Source organism: Caretta caretta, chromosome 8 (assembly GCF_965140235.1).
Source record: "Caretta caretta isolate rCarCar2 chromosome 8, rCarCar1.hap1, whole genome shotgun sequence".
Lineage (NCBI taxonomy): Eukaryota > Metazoa > Chordata > Testudines > Cheloniidae > Caretta > Caretta caretta.
Window position 1 is genome coordinate 37,002,136 of NC_134213.1, and position 19,611 is coordinate 37,021,746.

Sequence of the window (19,611 nt, forward strand, 5' to 3'; positions counted from 1 at the left end):
CTTTGGTAACTGCTGTAGCATGTTGTAATGCTGCTCAGGGGTTTGCATCAGCATTCACTAGCAAACAGCAAGGAGGGGTTCAGCCATGCTGACAGCTCTCCATCCTGGCAAGTCTCTGGCTTCCTCCATGGTTTCGTTTTCTTTTGCTCCAGTTAGTGCTTCTGCCCTGAGCAGTCCCTGGAAATCAGGCATCTTCTCTGGGTGCTTCTGGGAAGCTGCTGGGCTTAATCAGTGTGAAATGTGATCCTGGAATGGCCACGTTGACATTGTAAGCAGTGCTTAATTTGTGCCAGGGCTTGCCAAGGCTGAGCCCCGGCACCTCTGGGCTTGTCAGGTCAGTTATGAAAATAAAAAAATTGCTTGAGCCCCGGCCACTGTTTCATTACAAATTAAGCACCAATCAGCAGTAAATCCTTGATGGACTAGGATTAAAGTCTGTGCAACGCAGGTAGCTTTGGAACTGTTGTCATTTTGTTTTCTCTGCATTGTACCTTTAAATGTCAAGAGTTCGCACACATGTAGCATGTATTTGGGGGGGTCTCTAGGTGTGGTTTACAGCTACGCCAGATAAAAAGGGGGAGGGGGAAACCGAAGCACTGCAGGGAATTCCAGTACCCCATGGGAGGTCCCGATCATCCCCCTCACACACACCATATGGTCCACTGGCCCGGATTCCCTCTGTCTGAGAAGTGAATCGCCCTGGCTGCTCTGTGGCCTCTGGCTGGAGTCTGAAGATAGGGGGTGGAGCAGGGTGGCCTCTGTGGGGAGCTGCACTTTGGCCTCTCCTGGGGGGGTTAAAAAGCCAGCTGTGGGGTCACAAAGGCAGGGTCTGTGTGTGTTGACTGGGGAGCATAGGAAGAGGGAGGAGACAGTAAAGCTGCCGCTTAGTGCCTGTGTCTCCAGCGTGTGATGCCGGCAATAGGTTTTGGATGGTGAACTCCCTGCCACGGGCACCGAACATTAGAGGAGTACAATAGACAGAGGAACAGCAATGCCAGTAGACAGCCAGGCACCGGCCAGTGGCATTGCTGCCCAAAGGTCATAGTTTTGGCTCCACAGGGTGGCAGGAAATGGATTTCAAACAGGTCCCTGATACTGGGGCTGTGGCAGGCTGCCTGTCCTCTGCTGTGACCTTTCCTCCAGCTGGGGGCTAGCCGCTCAGAGAGTGCCAGCCCTGCCCTGAGGAGAGTGCCAGCCCTCCACCCGGTGGGTGATGAGGACTGGCAAAGGGACTGGAAGGAAGGCGAAGAGGTAAGAAAAGGGAGACAAAAGAAGTTGGGGGTCTATATTAGGAGTTTCGTTCCCAACAGGGTTCGGTTCAGGGGGTTCTGGGTAATTGGAGACATCTGCTGAGCCTGACTCCTTCAGGTTCCTAACCTCTCCCCCGATGGGAAAGGCTCCCCCCTGTCAGGCTGTCAACGCCGTGACCCCAAGGCTCAGGCTGCAGCACATCCGGAGCAGGCTGAGGTTTCCAGTACGGTACGATGGTAAACAAGCGTTTTGCAGGCTCAGCCCTGAAAGCTGCCAGGCCGCCCCTGTGATGGGGCAGGCAGCATGGGGCGGCAGGAGCAAGCTGGGGCTGGTGCTTGCAAAGCTGGCCTCCTTATTTTGATAACACTGTTTGGGGCTGGGCTCCCAGGTGTAGGGCTGTGTCTGGCCTAAACAGGCTCAGGGCTTTTATAACGGCAAAATGCCTAGGATTGCCTGAATTAGTGCCCAGCCTGGAGCGTGGAGGGAACCCAGGGCACTGGCAAGGGAGGAGTCCAGGGATGGCCAGGGGCATTTGGGGCAGCAGGGACCTGACACAATGAAAGTGCAGGTGAATGAGGGTGTTCTCACTTACATGGAGGCAGATGCTGTTCCGGAGGCTCAGGGAAGCACCAACCCGACAGGCCCAGATGGGCCCCAAAGCAGAAACTCCGTGGTTATCTGTCAGGCAGTTGGCCAAAGCATCTTCACCTCCAGCGTCTCTTCAGCGGCTGGGCGAGTTGGCTTCCTGTTGCAGAAGGAGGAGGGGAAGGAAGCAAGCTGCCCAGTGCTGTTCATACAGCTCAATGAGCTGTTCAGCACCCCTGACGGCCTGCAGTGGAAGCAGACAGCCAGGTAAGCACTCAGGTGCAAGAGCTAGCCCAGAGAGAGGTGCATTGGAGACCACGTAACAGCGTGGTCTGCTCCTTTAAGGGCTCGAGGCCAGCCTGCCCTGTCCATTAATCAGGGGTGGCTGAGGAGGGGTGGCAACCCCAGGCTGTCAGGTACGAAGGGGCAGCAGAAGCAGGAGGAGGAGGAGGAAGGTCTTTGGTGGGAAGGGAGGCGGTGGAAACCTGCTGTAGAAAGAGGACCTTCAGGGAGGCAGTGCTCAGGAGAAAGAGCAAGGAAGAGGCCTGCAGGAGGGACCAAGAGAGGCGACGGGAGCTGTAGCCCAGGGCGGGCTGAGGAATCACGTTGGTACTTTGCCTATGTTGGGAAATAAAGTTGCCTGGAAAGAGACTATGGCTGTGGGCATGTGTCCTCCATGGGCTGGGGACAGGCCAACACTTTGCAGACCACCAGTCTGATATAGGAGCATGCGGCTTGCCAAAGCAGAGCAGAGCAATGCCCCAGGAAGTCTAGTCTGCTGCTGCTGGTGGAGACCAATGCAGGGGGCTACAGAAAAAGATCTAAAATAGCCATGATGCTCCTAGTGGTGAAATACTATCTCACTGGGGGGGAATTCTTCCTGGCCCCAGCTGGAAATATGCTTCCACCCTGACACATGAGGATTATTCCTGGGTATCCTAGCTTGAAATCAGAGATGTTAGGTTCCATCTAGTCCATCGTCTGAGGGCCAACATGCAGGTTGTTCCTCAAAGGGCCTCCACCAACGCAATTTCAAATTACTCAGTCAACATGCAATTATTTGAAACTGAAAAGGCCACTTGCCCCAGCCATGTTGAGAGGCAGCAATTCCAGAGTTTGTACGTCGTCGAGCAGTGTATTGCCTTCTCTTTCCCTTTCTGCCTTCACTTTATATTTGTTGCCTTTCACATCCACTGAGCAACCTTTGTCTGTGTGGTTTGGGTTATTCTCTGGGTCCCAGTTTTGAAAAGCCACTGATGGGATCATGCCGCTGTGACGCATGCAAACTAAGCCTGAAGCCCACTGGCATGAGTGTTTTTGTGGTGACAAAAAAATGCCAAGTGGGTGAATAACGCTGAGGGCGGGGTGATCAGCTATTGTTCAGGGGTGGCGGCAGCCAAAGAAAAAGTAAAATATTCTGCAGAGCAAAACGCACTGGGCACATATAATGAGCTGCAAAGGGCGCGTTTCCTTTTTTTGCTGTTGTTAGGGGGAGATTGCTCATTTAAACAAATGGGTCCAACAGACCCTTTACTACCAACTAGGCTGTCACTGGCACATACCTGTGTCTGCCATCCCTTGCTGGAAACCATGTGAGGGTCGGGTGCTAGAACAGCTCCTGAAAAGGGCAGTTACGCCATCAGACTGACAGGCCAGGAAGAGGAGTTTAGTGGCAGCGTGCTGTGTGGATTGAAAGGGGTGATGTGTGGGAGACTAGCCGGAAGGATGCTGCAGTGAGGATGGGAAGGTGAGATCTGGCTGTGATACTGAGGAGGATGAAGTGGCAGGATTTGGAAATGGCCCTGATGAGTGGGGTGAGGAAAGGAAGGAGTCGCAAATAGTCCTGAGATTGTGGGCCCGAGTGATGGGGAGCCGTGGTGGGGTGAGACTGGCAGGGACAGAGAAGGAGGGAAGGAGAGTGTTTGGGAGGGAAAGGAAGGAGCTCAGTTTCAGGTGATGACCACACATCCAGGAGGAGATGTCAGAGCCACAGGCTGAGGTGAGTGGAGGGAAGGAGACAGTTTAGTGGCAGAGGGACAGATTTGCAAGTCATCAGCACAGAGATAACTGAACTCCTGGATTGTCACCAGCATGGATCCCTTAACCTCCAGGGGCAGAGTTCAGAGGGGATCTGTGAGTATCTGGAGGGTGTCTGAGGGAGTCCAGAAGGAGGCTGAACTGGAATCATGTACTTAGTGAGAGGGTGGGGGAAGGGGTACGCTGCCCCATCGGAGACTCATCGCTGAATCTGGGCCTTAGTCTGGTAAACTGGGACCAGTGCCCCAAGAGCAGGGGGTCTCTTTCCTGAGGGTACAAATCTGCTGCTGCTGGGCTGATCCTCCCCAGCTCCTGGAGCCTGGAACACGTGGCTCGGGAGTTTATGGGGCTGTAGGTTTTTCTACATTCAGAAAACAAGAAGAGGATCCCCAAAGCCTGGCCAATGCTGCCGCACTTATCTGGAGAAGTTCACCATATACCTGAGTTCTGGGCTGGGCCAGGCTCTCAGAACAGCTCGGGGCTTTCCTCTGCTGGATACACCGTCTCCAGGGCCCCCTGCACTGTGCATTAGCCAGGGAGGTCAGGGCCTGTGACTTCAGGGGAATGACTTGGCACTGTTCCCTCTGCAGATCACTGTCACGCTGTTCACATTTTGCAGCCTAAGCTGGCATTCGTCAGAGCAGCTTTCCAGATTGGCCTTAATACAAAGGAAGCCTCTGTGTGCTGTCGGAGTTTGAATGTTTGGAATCTGGCAACACGTGTGGGGATTGCATGGCGTTCCCAGCGGGCATGCTGGGACTCCCCCAGAGGGCGCTTAGAGGGCACTGTGCTGTCCTGTCCTGCTAAAGAAGGAACAGATAATGCCTGTGTTTACAAGAGAAAAGCTAAGTTCAGTGCTGTGAAGAGGTGCCTGGCTAACAGCCCTGGAGCCAGCTCTGCTCTCTCCACAGCACAAGCAGCGTCTCTGCTCTGATCTGGAGGCACTTCCCTTTTGGTGTAAGAGGCTAGTTCAGTGCCCATGGCCCAGCCAGTCCTTGGCTTCCCTCCTGAGGCTCTGCCATTATCGACCCCCGAGCCATCCCGCCCCCAGGAAAGACCTGTGTGTGACTCAGCCTCTGATGACTTGGTCCCCCCCAGCCCCGTGCTGGCCTCTCAGGGCTCTGATGTCTGTTTCAGTTGGTCCTGCAGAATAATCTCTTTGGTCACTTCCCCCGTGCGAGTTGTGTGAATGGGACCCCATAGCTGACAGCTCACCTTCTTCCTGCACCCTACCTTGACAGAGCCACACACTCCCACTCTGGGAATCCCGCTGTGCTCGTGTGTGGATGTGTCTGGCTCAGCCCTGGGCGTTTCTATCCCTTCAAACCCAGGGCGGCTCCGCTGACGGCCTTCTGGCTTTCTCTTTTCACAGGTGGATTAAGTTTGAGGAGAAGGTGGAAGATGGAGGAGAGCGATGGAGCAAACCCCACATCACGGCCCTTTCCTTACACAGTCTATTTGAGCTAAGGACATGCATCAAGAAAGGGATGATCCTGCTGGATTTAGATGCTCACAGTTTGAAGCAAATAGTGGGTAGGTGGATAATGTGGGAAGGTCACCTCCCTGGGCCGTACCCTTCCCTGGCCACAGGTTGGGCTCCTGGGAGCGCCTTTAATGAAAGTACTGACACCTGCTAGCAAGGTGCATCCCTGGTGGGCTTTATTCGGCTTTGCACTGCAGCAGCACCGGAGATCAGAGCCCCATTGCACCAGGTGCTGGACAGACACATTGTAAGGAACAGGCCCTGCTCCAAAGAGCTTTCCGTTTCAGTAGACAGGCCAGGCCAACCATTGAGGATTATTATTGCCCAGAGGGGGAGCTGCCTGACACAGCTGTGCTCACCTGGCCCCCAGCGCAGACCCCGCTATGGCGATGGAAGACTGCTTCCTGCGACATAGCTACCGTGCTTGGAGGCAGTGACGTCTCGGCACCAACGGAACCCCCCTTCAGTCAGCGTGTGCTGCGCCTGTGCTCCAGGGCTGTGCCGGTGACATCGCTGTGCTAGTCCAGGCTCCAGAGCATAGACGCAGCCTGCATGTGGCTGAAGCTAGCAATGCTCTGATGCTTTCGTTTTGTGTTCAAGAGAAGGTGACTGCCACGCAGATTGATGCTCACGCCCTGAGGCCAGAGGTGAGAAAGAAGCTCACGTCTGTGCTGCTTTGCACCCCCCAGCACCACACCACCAAGTCCCAGCTGAGGATAGTGGCTGAGCTCGGTGCAGCGTGCTGCAGGGGTGAGTGTTCTCTGGGCTATCACCCTCGCTTTCCCTTTTCCCTGTGTAGCTAGATCACGAGGTCCCTAGCTCCAGGCTGCAACAGCACGGGACCCTGGGCTTGTAAAACATCTGGGTTAATATCGTCCAGCATGAATCTTCTGAAAAGGGATGAGGAGAGATGCAGGGAGCACTGAGGACAGGCTGCCAAACTGCAACTCCCAGGGACTCGTTCGAGGCTGTCTGAGGATGTCACAAATCCACAGCACAACCTAGCACAAGCCAAACTACCTGGCTGGCAGCCTTATCTTTGGGAGGCTCAGGCCTGGAAGAGCACGGGAGGCTGAAGGTCAGGCCAAGGTATTTGCAGAGCAAAGGAAGGGTCCACGGTGGAAAAGCCAGGGAGGGGATGCAGAGCTGGGTGGTGTTTCTAGGCCTGGAATAGCAGAGCGGGAGGTGCATTAGCAGAGTCTGGTAGGGGCCCAGAACTGGCATAGGGGGTTGGGGTACTGTGGAGCTGAGTGGGGTTTCTAGGAATAGAATAGCAGGGGGTGAGGTGCAAAAGCAGAGCTGAATGGGGGGGGAAGGTCAGCCGTTCCGGGGAGTTGCAGCAGGTCAGGATTCAAGTCCATTGGCAGATCCACAAAAGGCAGAGTTACCCAGCACTTCCTGGCCAGTGTCTGAATGGGGGGGGAAGGTCAGCCGTTCCGGGGAGGTGCAGCAGGTCAGGATTCAGGTCCATTGGCAGATCCACAAAAGGCAGAGTTACCCAGCACTTCCTGGCCAGTGTCTGAATGAAGCAGGCACTGTTACTTCCTTATCTCTACGAGCGATAAGTGCACTTGCTGATTGAAAAGTAAATGTCCCCGTCTGTGGATTTCCTCCTGCTAGAGAGCACCTGTGGGAGCAATTCTAAGCAGTGGGCACACGCTGGCTTTGATGTTAAAGCCTTGCAAAGCAGCATTATACATCCCTCCGCAGTTCCTGATTTTAGCGTGTCTCTCTTTGCATTGCAGACAAAGCTCATAACCGGTCGGATCCAGGAGCTGAGATTTCAGAGGCACCCCTCAAGGAGCAGGTATGGCAGGCCAGCTTTGGGCAAAGAACATAGGGTCGTTAGTAGAGCTGGATGGAAAATTATGACTTTTTGGTGGAAAACTGCAAGCTGAAATATATTGCTTTGGAGGAGATGCCACAGGGCCTCAGAGGAGTTGTGGTTTGGGTGCATCATGCTTCCCTTCTCCTCTGAAATAGTTCAGCCTTCAGGACTCAGTCAGACACCTTCCACCAGCACTGAATGTCCTTGAAATAGACCTTGGACACTGAATAGCAATCTGGGACCAATGCGAGCTCGGCCTGTCCTGGACTGAGGCTCTGTTTCATTTCAGCTAAAAAACCAATTCCAGAAGAAGATCCCAGCCGAGGCTGAAGTGTCCAACATTCTTGTGGGTGAAGTGGACTTCCTAGAGAAGCCATTTATTGCCTTCATCCGACTGCAGGAGGCCGTGGAACTCGGGGCCTTGACGGAGGTTGCATTCCCCAGCAGGTAATTATCACCAGAGATCACTGCACTGGAGCCTCTTCTTCCTTTTCAAGTCTCATCAGTTCCTTCCAGCATCACATAGTCACTTCCGTGGTTGGGAGCAAAGAAGTGAGGCTGAGGGTTGGTGATACGGGATCAGACTTTGCTAGCTAAGTGCTTAGGAGTTCCCCAGAAACCATGCACCAAGACTCCCCTGAATTTCCCAGGGACAGAGCTCCTTGCAGGTGCTCCTACCAGTAGCCTGTCAGCTGTAGCCTGTCAGCCAGTCACTGCAAAGATGCTCAGAGAGCCGCAGCTCCTGATCTGTTAAGTATAACTTGGTACACAATACATTGGTTCGGTTCTTAGAGTTCTCTGTGCTGACTTGTTCCCCACCCGGACCCTGCAGGCACTGGGTCTGTGGTCCTGAGAAGTGGCTAACTCAGGGAGACCTGGGCATAAGTGCTTAGTGGCATTTCTGCCATCACGGTGCCTGCCCCCTGCCAATCCAAGAAAAAAAAATCAGAGCAAAGCAAACACCCCTTCATCCCAATTCTCTGTGTCCATCTCACTGCAAATGGCTAGTGCAAATGAAGGATCTGCCTGGGGGCAGCTGCTCTGGTGTCAGTGTCACACATTCATAGTCCACTGTGGGGCTGCTAAGGATCAGCAGCTCCAGGAGCTCCATTGACAATGCCATAGCACATGGACAAGTTGGGACGCTCTCCCGATGATAATCAGATCATTGCTGTTCAGATAAGCTGCAAGCCCCACCTACAATGCAGACCCAGAACTGCTGGGGGCTCCTAGCAGCCTGCATTTTGTCACAGTGTCGGAAACAGTTCTTCTCTTGTCCTTGCGAAGTGGGCTAGTGGAGACCTAGTAGGGCTTCTTCATTGCTGCTGGGCAAAGCCCTGGACTGTAGACAGTGGGAATAACCCTGCACTGGCCCTCAAGGGGGTGGACCAGCTGGGTTCTGATGGGGCATCCCCAGCATGAGTCTAAGACTCTACATCTCAGATTGCACTTGTCTGCTGGACTCTGGGCTGCGGCAGGAGACACCGTGGAGAGGGCTCCTGGGAAGCCAGCTGGCAGCACTGTGGGAGCTGGGAATGGGCAGACCCTGATTTAGCAGAATTTCTGCTGCTTTATCACAGCTGAGCCCCACACTGCAGGGGCTTTGGCACCACCATATGATGAGCCAATCTGCTGCCTGGACTCTGGGATCTCCCAGTCATCTACATGCTCTCCGAAGACTGACACTTGCTCTGTCCCACCTCCCAACTGCTGTGATGGAGAGCCTGACTTCATGCAGTCAGCAGCGGGGCCCTTCCTGCTAAAAGGGGACATGGGCTGCAGGATGTGCCAGGTGGGGAATATCGGCACGGAGATGGTATGGGGATGGGAGCAGTGTAAACGCCTAGATGAAGAGACTGATCTAGTGACAAACCCCCTACTCTCAACAGTGTTGAATCTCAGTGCCTCACACCAGGGTGTCTTTACCTTGCACATGCTGAGCGTGATTTGCAAAAGCCCACAGCACTGGAAGTCAATGGCCAGCTGCTGCCAGCAACTTCACCATGAGTTTTATCATGAAATGACTGGGATGGGGGCGGGGCGCGTTTGCGAGTCCCACCGACTGGTCATGGCAAGGCTGAGGCAAAGGGCAATACATTTACCCCAATCTCTCCAAGCCTTCTGGTACCACAGCCCCTCACTGACCCTGGGTGACTGAGCTCTTTCAGCCAATTTAGAGAGGTGGTGTGTCCTTGGCCCTCGGAGAGCTCACTTCAGAAGTGGGGGCATTTCTCACTGTTTCTGTGCTCTCCCTAGGTTTCTTTTTATCCTCCTGGGCCCCAGAGCCAAAGTGAAAGCCTACCATGAGATTGGAAGGGCCGTGGCCACGGTACTGACGGACGAGGGGAGCCCATGTTTTGGAGACGGTGCTGTGGGTGGGAGATTTAGCAGCTGTATGGAGTATCAGTATTAGACATTGGCACCATCTCTGAGGAAAGCCAGGGGGCCAGTCTTCACAGGCGAAGCCAATAGGAGCTCATTCTCACCCCACCGCCAACCTTCTGATCCTCTTCTGTAGGTCCCAAGCTGGAAGGATGGAGAAATGGGTCAGCACTGGATCAGCCCACTGTTCTCCTTCGCCCTTCCCAAGGATTAGATGGCGATGATATTAAGGCTGTGCTTTGCAGAGACTAAGGGAGTTAGGAGTCTGAATCCCAGTGAAATGCAATGGGAGTTGGGCCTGGAACTCGCTCAGGTTCCTTTGGAAACCCCATTTGAAAATCCCAATGGCGGGAGGCTGGCTTAGCACACAGGGCACATAGGGTGGGAAGGATCCTTACCCCATCTAGCATTAGCAGAAACCTGTAATCAGTCCTAGCAGTTCCCTGTGCTGGGCTGAAGCATTTAGCGTTCATCTCAGCCAGTGGTCGTGCACAGGGATTCACTGGATAATGTAACTGCGTTTCCCTCCAGCTCTTCCAGAGGGTTGCCTGTCAGGCTCAGGACAGAGAAGACCTCGTTGCAGGGATTGATGAGTTTCTGGATGAACTGACTGTGCTGCCTCCAGGCAAATGGGACCCGACCATCCGAATCCCTCCGCCAAAGTGCCTGCCCTCTCCACACAAGAGGTACCAGAGCAGGAGAACTCAGCAGCTTTCGGGGGCTCTTTTACTAAAGACCAGAGCTGGGCCCGAGGCACAAAGCTGAGCTCTGGCTCTGAAATTCCCCCTCCTTCCCCTGGTGCAGGGTATTCAAATCCAGCCCCCGCTCTGCTGACGCTATGCAGAGCGTTCGGAGCAGCAGCAGTCAGAGACAGGGAGCTTCACACTGACAGTGTCATGTCCCGCAGCTGCCTCCCCGCTGCCAGAGCCTTTCCCCGCCACAGGGAGCTGCTGGAGCCTTTCCCCGCTGCTGCAGTGAAAGGCTCTGGCATCGGGTAAAAGCCATGGCAGGGAGAGTCAGCGGGGAAAGGCTTCGGCAGCTCCCTGCTGCTGAGCTGTTCCCCGCTGCCTCCCCCTGCCAGAGCCTTTCACTGACCCATGTAACTGTGCCCCACAGTGTGGACGCAGCCTGGTTTTCACTGCAGTGTATAGCCCTGCATGCTGCTGCATGTGGTGTGCAGTGTAGATGTAACCTTAGGGATCCAAGGTGACAGGGCTGACAAGGGAGCAAACTGACTGAAGGGCAGTCCAGAGAGTGGATGTGAGGTTGGCAGCCTCAGGGAGCATCTTGTGGGGGCTCTGCCTGCGCCATCTGTTGGGGTGAATGTCCACCCTTTGCCAATGCAGTCCTCACCACTGGGGCATGCTCTGGTAGCCTCAGACAGCAGCAATGGCTCTAAGTGTCTTTGCCCATCCAAAGTTGGGCAGGACATTATGGCCCTCACAAGTGCCCTGCCCTTTGTCACCTGCACGTGTGATTCCTCCAATGCACTCTCCATGGGGCTAACCTTCAGCTTGTGCAGAGGAAACACACCTTCCAGGTGGGGCAGGTCATTAGCAGCACATGGCACTGACACGCCAGGCTCTGCATTGGCTCATGTGTCAGGCAGAGCTCCCAGGGTGACCCCCGCAGGTCACCCAGGTGGAGTCAATTCGAGGTCAGTTCACCATCCTTCCAGCCCTGAATGGGGTGGGGTGGGATCCAGTTAACTGAGGTGCTCCCCCTCGGTCCCTGTATCCCATCCCCGTGTATCTGGGCCTGACAGCAAGGTTCTCTTGCTGTCAGGCCCAGAGCTGCGCTGCCCAGCTGGAGTGGCAGGGTGTTCTCAGCGGGAAAGGCTCTCTGCATCGCTGCAAAGTATTCCAAGTCGTGGTTTAAAACTTAAATGCTCTGCGTGGCCACAACCTGGCCTCTAGACCCTACGCTCCGCTCGGTGATAAAACTAGTATCCCGCCACTACTTCCCATTTCTGTGTATTCCCTCTCCCATATATCTGGACCACTGAGATGCAGCTTCCTCTGGGGACGGAAGTGGAAGGATCAGCTGTACTGAGACTCCCAGAGAGCAGTGGGGTTGAGATTTCAATACCAAAAATCGCCCAAGGAACTAGGCTGGGTTTCGTTAATGTGGATGGTTCTAGGCTGACACCCTCCCACTTTAAGAAAAGGAGTACTTGTGGCACCTTAGAGACTAACCAATTTATTTGAGCATAAGCTTTCGTGAGCCACAGCTCACTTCATCAGATGCATTGAATGCATCTGATGAAGTGAGCTGTAGCTCACGAAAGCTTATGCTCAAATAAATTGGTTAGTCTCTAAGGTGCCACAAGTCCTCCTTTTCTTTTTGCGGATACAGACTAACATGGCTGCTACTCTGAAACCTCCCACTTGAGTTTCTCTTGTTGTTTCAGGATCTCCAGGCACCTCCGGGAATGGAAATCTCACTGCAAAGGGAACATGTCTGCAGCCGACGACAGATATACCCATGGGCACCAGCCTGTCAGCGAGGAGCTGCAGAGAACAGGAAGGTAAGTGCCCGCCCGGGGAGGTTACAGACATTTGCCTTAAAGAAAATCAGCTAGAGTCAGCCCTGGCATAAGTAGTTGCAGTTCTCCTGAGTCAGTGGACTGGGGCCCGCTTAACCAGGGCTCAGTTTAGCCTGGAGCTGGGGGCCCTGTAGTTAGTGCTCTGTGCTGGCACACAGTAGACACAGGTGCATTCCTAGGCCTGGTTTCTCACTGCCAGATTGGTAGCCGCTGGCGGCTCTGGAGAACCGCAGGAGACACCTGAGTTGGGTTTCTGGCCCTGATCTCTTGTTTTCCGGACCCTGGGGTGGAGAGTCTCCTGGCAGCACATCAGAGACCCAGAATACATTCCTAGGCCAGTGTCTCATCTTGGGGCTGCTCCAGACAGGCAAATAAAAGACCAGGGTTCAGTTCCTGGGGATATTTAGAAGATATGGAGCGAGGCATATCCTGACTTCATTTCAGTAAGTGAGTCTCTAAGCTCTGTAGGGCAGGGGCCAACCTCATGTTCATACAGTGTCTCGCACAATGGGGCCTGGTTTTGACAGGGTTCTTGAAGAGCAACTCGGTTACAAATAAGAAAGAAATAGCACTGACAGGGCTTGACAAGCTTTTCTTGTAGTCCCCAAGGTAAACAATGACCTCCGGTCAATAGAGATTGGCCTGAACCAAAACCCTGGATCCAAATTCTGTCTCCACCCTTGAGATCTGGTGCACACCAGAACTGGTGCGAACTAACAGTCCGGAACTTGGCATTTCAAAATATGGACCTGAATCTGAACCTCTCAGATTCCAGGGTGTTGGGGGCTGGGAGTCAGTGTTCATATCTGCCTGGTACAGCTGCAGACTCAGACCTGACCCTGGGATTCAGGGGGGCTTGGGCTCAGCCCATCTCTGGCATTTCTCTCTGGTCTGCACATCAAAAGGTGTCAATATCTGCTTTAAAATAGGCCCTCAAGTGGGCCAGCCACTAGGGGGCAAGGTAGCATTGGGTTTGGTAGCTTCCTTGAAGCTGTTGCTTCAGGAGAGAAAATAGCTCTGTTCTAGGATTTTTCCTGCAGAGCTCTCTCAGGTCAGCCTTGGCTAAGCAGGGGATCTTGCTTGAACAGTATAGAGTGACTGGTGTGGAGGAGTCCTGCTCTCTGGCATGAATCTCCTTGTTTCCATGTTGGTCTGCAGGTTATTTGGAGGGCTGGTAAACGACATCCGGAGGAAGGCCCCTTGGTACTGGAGCGACTTCTATGATGCCCTGAACGTCCAGTGCTTTTCGGCTATTCTCTATATCTACCTGGCGACTGTTACCAATGCAATTACTTTTGGTGGCATGCTGGGAGATGCTACCGATAACATGCAGGTCTGTGGTAGCCTCCAGCGTGACGCCCCTTTGCCTGTGCCATGGTGACGTGTCATCCCCTCTGTAGCAATGTCGTTGTCTTTCTTGCTCTGATGGACATTGTGGCCAGTGCTGAGTGAATCATAAGTAAACCAGGTGCCAGCTGCCATATTAATAACAGAGTGGAGGAGACGGGGCAGTTGGTGCTCAGTAATGCCAATAGGTAGCATTTAGCTAGAGCTTTTCATCTGGAGATCTCAGAGCACTTGAGTTCCTGATGGTGCCTCTGTTTTGAGATGTGGTCCACCAGTCTGAGTAGAGGACTGGGAGCCACCCAATCCTGCTTCCTTAGGCAGAGCTGAAGTTACTGAAGATTTGCTGGGACTCTAAAGAGAATTGCACCACACCTGACAGCAAACATTTCTCCAGGTGCCAGCTGCTCACCAATTCAGACAAACCAAACTAGCACTGTGTGTAACAGCGCCACCTGGCTACTGTAAAGTGACACCGGTCTCCTCTGACGGAACTCTTACTTTGTGCCTTTCTGAACGGCTCATGCTTCATGGGGTTTCTCCCTGTGTTTCAGGGAGTGCTGGAGAGTTTTCTGGGCACCGCTGTTGCTGGAGCAGTCTTCTGCCTCTTTGCTGGCCAGCCGCTCACCATCCTGAGTAGCACTGGCCCTGTCCTAGTCTTCGAACGGCTCCTCTTCTCCTTTAGCAAGTGAGTAAAGGCCTGTCTCAAGCCTGTCCCTTGCCCTGAATGGGTCCAGTGAGCTTTCTGTCCGCTTCAAATGAGACTTGCACCTCTTTGGATACTGACTAATCCCAGGTGTTTAACACTTTAGGCCTGGCTGGTTTTCTAAGGGATCTGTTGGGCCACTGGGGGTACTGCTGTGCTAGGGGAGAGGGAGGGCTTCTGCTGTGACTCTGGGAAAGAGCTAATCCTCCATTCGGCCCTGGCATCACCTGAAGGGAACCCCCTTGTTTCCAGCCTCCCAGCAAGACCAGCCCTCACCCCCGGCCCCCACCACTTGGTCAGTCTCCCAGTGAAGAGCCCAGGGACTCATATCTCACACCCCAGTTCCAACATCACGCAAGAGAAATGATTCCTGCAGGATTCACGGCCAGGCCTGGAGCAGTGAGCTGGAGTTAGCAGACGTGCTGAGCTTGCCTCAGCCACCGCTGACCTCAGAATTGTGCTCCATATCTCTGTGCGATGGCCATGGCATTAGAAATCGCTCTGGGGACTCAAACACAGCCTCGGAGTGGGGAGAGCTGGGGTCTATTCCCAATCTTGCTACTGTTGCACAGTATCACCTTGGGCATGTGTTCGCTTCTCTGGGCTCTGTTTCCCAATGTGTAGAAGGGGGCTAATGATGCTCAGCTGCCTGACAGGCTGTCATGAGGTACTAACAGGAGTGTCAGATGTAAGACGTGGGAGATAATTGTCCTGCTCTAGTCAGCACTGGGGGGGCCTCAGCTGGGGTACGGTGGCCAATTCTGGGTGCCACATCTTGGGGAAGATGGGGACAAACTGGAGAGAATCTAGAGGAGAGCAACAAGACTGGCAGAAGGTTTAGAAAGCCTGGTCTGTGAGGAAAGATTAAAAACTGGGCATGTTTAGTTTGGAGAAAAGAAGACTTGGGGGGCATGGTCGGTGGCTGGAGCCCCCCTTTGGGGAGGCTAGCCCCAGCTCCGCCCCTTCTGCTCACCCCCACCCTGCATCTGGAGCCCCAAATCTCCTGCTCCCCCGCACCCGAAGGAGCCCCAACCTCCCCCGCAGTGCCCAGAGGAGCTCTGAGTGCCCCCACCCTTGGCCAGAGGAGCCCCAGGCTGACTGAAGCCCCGAGGCCCCACTCCCACCTGCCTGGAGGAGTCCCAAGCCAGCAGCAGCTGCGCTGCACCTCCCCTCTCCAGACCCCAAGCTGCCCAGGGCAAAGTGTCTCTGGTCTGGAAGAAGCTTTTGCTATGCCCCATGCAGGTTCTGGGGCAGCTAAAGAGATGGTATTTGCTACTCAGTCCAGAGAGATTACTGATTACCAAGAAGCTGAATAACACATACCACCTCCTCAGCCGCCCCAGAACCCGCATGGGGCATAATAAATCAAAAACTTGCCCCCAAAACCCCGGTGGCCACGGCAGCACCAGGGGAGGCAGAGCCTCCCCTGGCCTATTATACCTGCTGCCCATGTTGGGGGGCCCTGATAACAGTCTACAAATCTGTTAAGGGCTGTTCTAAAGAGGATGTGATCAATTGTTCACCATTCCACTTAAGGTCGGACAAGAAGTAATAGACTTAATTTGTAGCAAGGCAGATTTAGGTTAGACAGTAGGAAAAAATTTCTAACTCTAAGGGTAGTTAAGCTCTGGAACAGGCTTCCAAGCCAAGTTGTGGAAACCCCATCACTGAAGGTTTTTAAGAGCAGGTGAGACAAACATCTGTCAGGGCTGGTCTAGGTTTCCCCGGTCTCGCCTCAGCGCAGGGGCTGGACTTGATGACCTCTCAAGGCCCTGCATTTTTGTGATTCTATGAGCTCCATCCAGCACACTGAGGTCATTGGCCAGGTGGCACTAAAGACAGGCAGAGCATGCTGCTATTAGCGATTAGTAGGGCTCCGTATCTGTCACGGAGGTCATGGAAGTGATGGATTCCATGGCTTTCCGCGACCTCCGTGACTTCTGCAGGGGCCAGTGTGGCTGACCCCAGGGCCGCCTAAGCAGCTGGATCCGGGACCAGCTGCTCAGGTGGCCCCCAAGACAGCCACACGGGCTGCTGCTGGAGTGTCCCTGGGGACAGCCACACCAGCTGCTGCTCTGGTGGCCCATGGCAGTTGTCCTGGGGTGGTCGGAGCAGCCACGGTCCACTGGTCCTGGCAGCGGTCCCCAGGAGGCTGGCCGGAGCAGCCATGGTCTGCTGGCCCCAACAGAGATCCCCAGGAGGCCGGCCAGAGCAGTCACAGTCCACTAGCCCTGGCAGCGGTCCCCGGGAGGCTGGCTGGAGCAGCTGCAGTCCATGGCTCTGGGCAGTGGTCCTTGGGTGGGCGGCCGGAACAGCTGCGGTCTGCAGCCCCCACCAGCAGTCCCTGGGTAGGCCAACCAGAGCAGCGATACTCCCCAGGCGGCCAGCCGGAGCAGCCATGGTCCACGGCCCTGGCCAGCAGTCTCCAGGCAGCCGGCTGTCTGGAGCAGCTGCGGTCCCCAGCCGGAGCAGCTGTGGTCTTCTGACCCTGGCAGTGGTCCCTGGCCAGCTGGCCAGAGCAGCCATGGTCCACAGCCCCTGGCAGCTGGTGCCACTGGCCCCGGGCCCCCCCACAGCAGGTCAGGGGCCGTGAATTTTTGTTTGTTGCCCGTGACCTGTCCATGACTTTTACTAAAAATACCCGTGACTAAATCATAGCCTTAGCGATTAGAGTTAAGAGTCATGTTCTGTGCGTGACTGATTCATTGAAACACTTGGACCCATCCCTTCACCAGAGACTACAGCCTGGATTACTTGGAATTCCGCCTCTGGATTGGCCTCTGGGTGGCCTTTTTCGGACTGATTTTGGTGGCCACCGAAGCGAGTTACCTGGTGCAGTATTTTACCCGCTTCACTGAAGAAGGCTTCTGTGCCCTCATCAGCTTCATATTCATCTATGATGCCGTGAAGAAGATGCTGAGTTTGGCGGGCAGCTTCCCCGTCAACTGGGATTATAAGATCAATGATGTCACCCTCTATGGCTGCATCTGTAACTCGTCTGGCACAGGTAGGAGCAGGCTGGGAGGGTCCCTGCATCTCTGTTTGCCCGGGCGGCTGCATGTTTCTGTCAGTAGTGCTGGGACAGAGCTCTGTGCATTGGAACAGGTCTTAGAAAGCAGCAGTTCTGCAGTGCTTGTCCCCTCCGAAAAGGAACTGGTGTTATTATTCGTATTGTGCTAGCACCCAGGAGCCACGGGCACAGACCAGGCGCTAGGTGCTGTACAGACACAGGACACAAAGACAGTCCCTGCCGCAAAGAGCTGACAGACTGAGACAAGAGACAAGAGGCAGAATTCAGACTGACGGGGAACATAAGGAAACAACGAGACAATACTGTCAGCATGACAGGCTGGGTGGTCTCTGCATACCAGCCGACTGCCTGTTGTTAAGCCTTGTGCAGGCAGTACGGCAACGGAGAGATGTAAGGAGGCATTTGCAGGTGGACAGTGAGGTAGCTTTGCAGATGTTTATGGGGAGCACCTCCCAAGCATGAGGGCAGCAGGGGAGAAAGCACGAAGGGGCTTGTTTGAAAATTTAACCAGGGGGTAATGAAGCTTGGCAGCTTGGGCCCATCAGAGATGGGGGTGACCATCTCAGTGATGTATGAGAGATGAGCCGGAGTGTGGGAACGGGCCAGGAAGGGACTCAAAAGTAAAGATTAACATCTTCTTTTGGAAAAAGAACAGGAGTACTTGTGGCACCTTAGAGACTTGCTACTCTGAAATCTTCTATTGGGTGTGGGGGAGAGAGGGGAGCCAGCAGAGAGATGCAAATTGGAGAGTGATATGGTCAAAGTAAAACATGATCTTTGCAGCAGTGTTTTGAATAGATAGGCGCAGGGCAAGGTTGCATTGGTCAAAGCCAAAGGAAAGGATGTTGCAGCAGGGGTGCTGGACTGTGGGGGAGGGGGCCAAGGCCCCATCATTTTTTACTGTCCGTAAGGGCAAGTGATGGGGGGAAGGAGGCATAGAGGAATGAGTGGGGGCAGGGCCTTGGGGGAAGGGGTGGGACAGGGACTCGGGGCAGGGGGAATGGCAGCATGGGGACAGGGCCTCAGGGGGAAGGGGTGGCGTGAGGGCAGGGGAAGGGATGGCATGGGAGGGCAGGGCCACTTTTAGGGAGCTTCCATAGCCCCTGTGTTGCAGTAATCAAAACTATTTTGTCAGTGTCCTCTTTGAAGAAGTGAGTGAGCGCATGCAGAGACAGAAGTGGAGGCAGGAGGGGGAGAGGGTTTGAGGAAGGTGTCAAAGGGGGCTGGGGTTGTGGAGTGAGAGTCAGTCAGCGTGGAGCATTAGAGGCATTTGGCTGGGAAGGCAGCAGAACTGGAGGAAGAGAGAACAAATCTGTAGTGGAGGAAGTCAGCCTGGTTCCGAGATTTTGGCCAGAGTTGCTCGGCAGCACGAGAGCAGAAACAGACAAGGTGGATGTTGGGGGTGAGCCAGGGCTGGAGGCTGGGAGGTCTGGGACCTTGTGAAGGGAGACGTGGACAAAAGAGTCAAGGGTGGACGAAAGTGAAGCATGGAGAGAATCAACAGTCGTATCTGTGGCAGAAAATGCCAAATGGCCCCCTCTGATCAAACAGAGCTGCTTCCCTGGGCATATCAGTCACTCCTTCCCCATGCAGTGGCAAACAGTACAACTTCTTACTTGTGTGAGCCCTGCAGACCATTGCAAGGGAGGGAGCTGGGCTGTGTGCTGACTGGTGCAGCATCCGCAGTGCTGGTAACTGAGTACAAGGCTGCCTTTGGCTCTCAGGTGCCTGCCCAATGCCAGCAACAGCGAAGGGGCTGACCAAATGTCCCTGAGGGTAGGTCTGTATGGCAGCACATAACAGGGGGCAGAATCTGGCCTGCAGGATTTTTACAACTGACGATGGTGTATGAGAAGGACGAAACCCAGCTTGACTCTCCGATCCCAGGATGAGTGTGCAGGGCTGTCAGTTAGGGACAGAATCTCTTTACGTGTGAACTCAGTAAATGGGACATGGTTTCAGTGAGGCTCCGTACACATGGGACTGTCACTTTCTAGAGCAGACCCACACCTTGACATGGGTTAGACTGAGTTGGGTGAAATACTGATTGCAGAGAATTCCCTGAAGAATGTGGCTCTTGTTCTGTGTGTGAACCAGTCCTGAGTTTGGGGACTGTAGGAGCCAGGCCCGGGGAATCACCAAATAGTTTGGATGAACCTGCTTTTCAGCAACTGTGACTCTAGCAATGGGTCAGTCAGCCCCTCTGGGCTCTTGATTAACTCCTGAAAACTCCCATCCTCTGGGGGTCGGGTTATTACCAGAAAGGTGATGGTAGTACAGGGCATCCCCTCATTAACAGAGCCATCCCCTTTGTGTATCCAGCCCTGCCAACAATAGCACAGTCCCTATAGGGTGAGGCCTTCACTGTGGTCCATATGTGACTGGAGCAATTGTCCCATGGACACCTCCCTGCTGTATA

At 54.3% G+C, this 19,611-nt stretch overlaps 1 protein-coding gene across 1 annotated transcript in view; it reads left to right on the plus strand.

Moving 5' to 3' along the window:
* Positions 1–1,807: 1,807 nt before the first annotated feature.
* The window catches only part of SLC4A9 (solute carrier family 4 member 9), a 53,483-nt gene continuing 35,679 nt past the window's right edge, over positions 1,808–19,611 (plus strand). The window contains exons 1-11 of the mRNA XM_075131951.1: positions 1,808–2,103; positions 5,246–5,406; positions 5,957–6,106; positions 7,102–7,163; positions 7,474–7,631; positions 9,441–9,555; positions 10,107–10,252; positions 11,977–12,093; positions 13,270–13,444; positions 14,010–14,143; positions 16,897–17,168. Coding sequence (XP_074988052.1) covers positions 1,808–2,103; positions 5,246–5,406; positions 5,957–6,106; positions 7,102–7,163; positions 7,474–7,631; positions 9,441–9,555; positions 10,107–10,252; positions 11,977–12,093; positions 13,270–13,444; positions 14,010–14,143; positions 16,897–17,168 — 1,786 coding nt within the window. The remainder of the gene's footprint in view (positions 2,104–5,245; positions 5,407–5,956; positions 6,107–7,101; positions 7,164–7,473; positions 7,632–9,440; positions 9,556–10,106; positions 10,253–11,976; positions 12,094–13,269; positions 13,445–14,009; positions 14,144–16,896; positions 17,169–19,611) is intronic.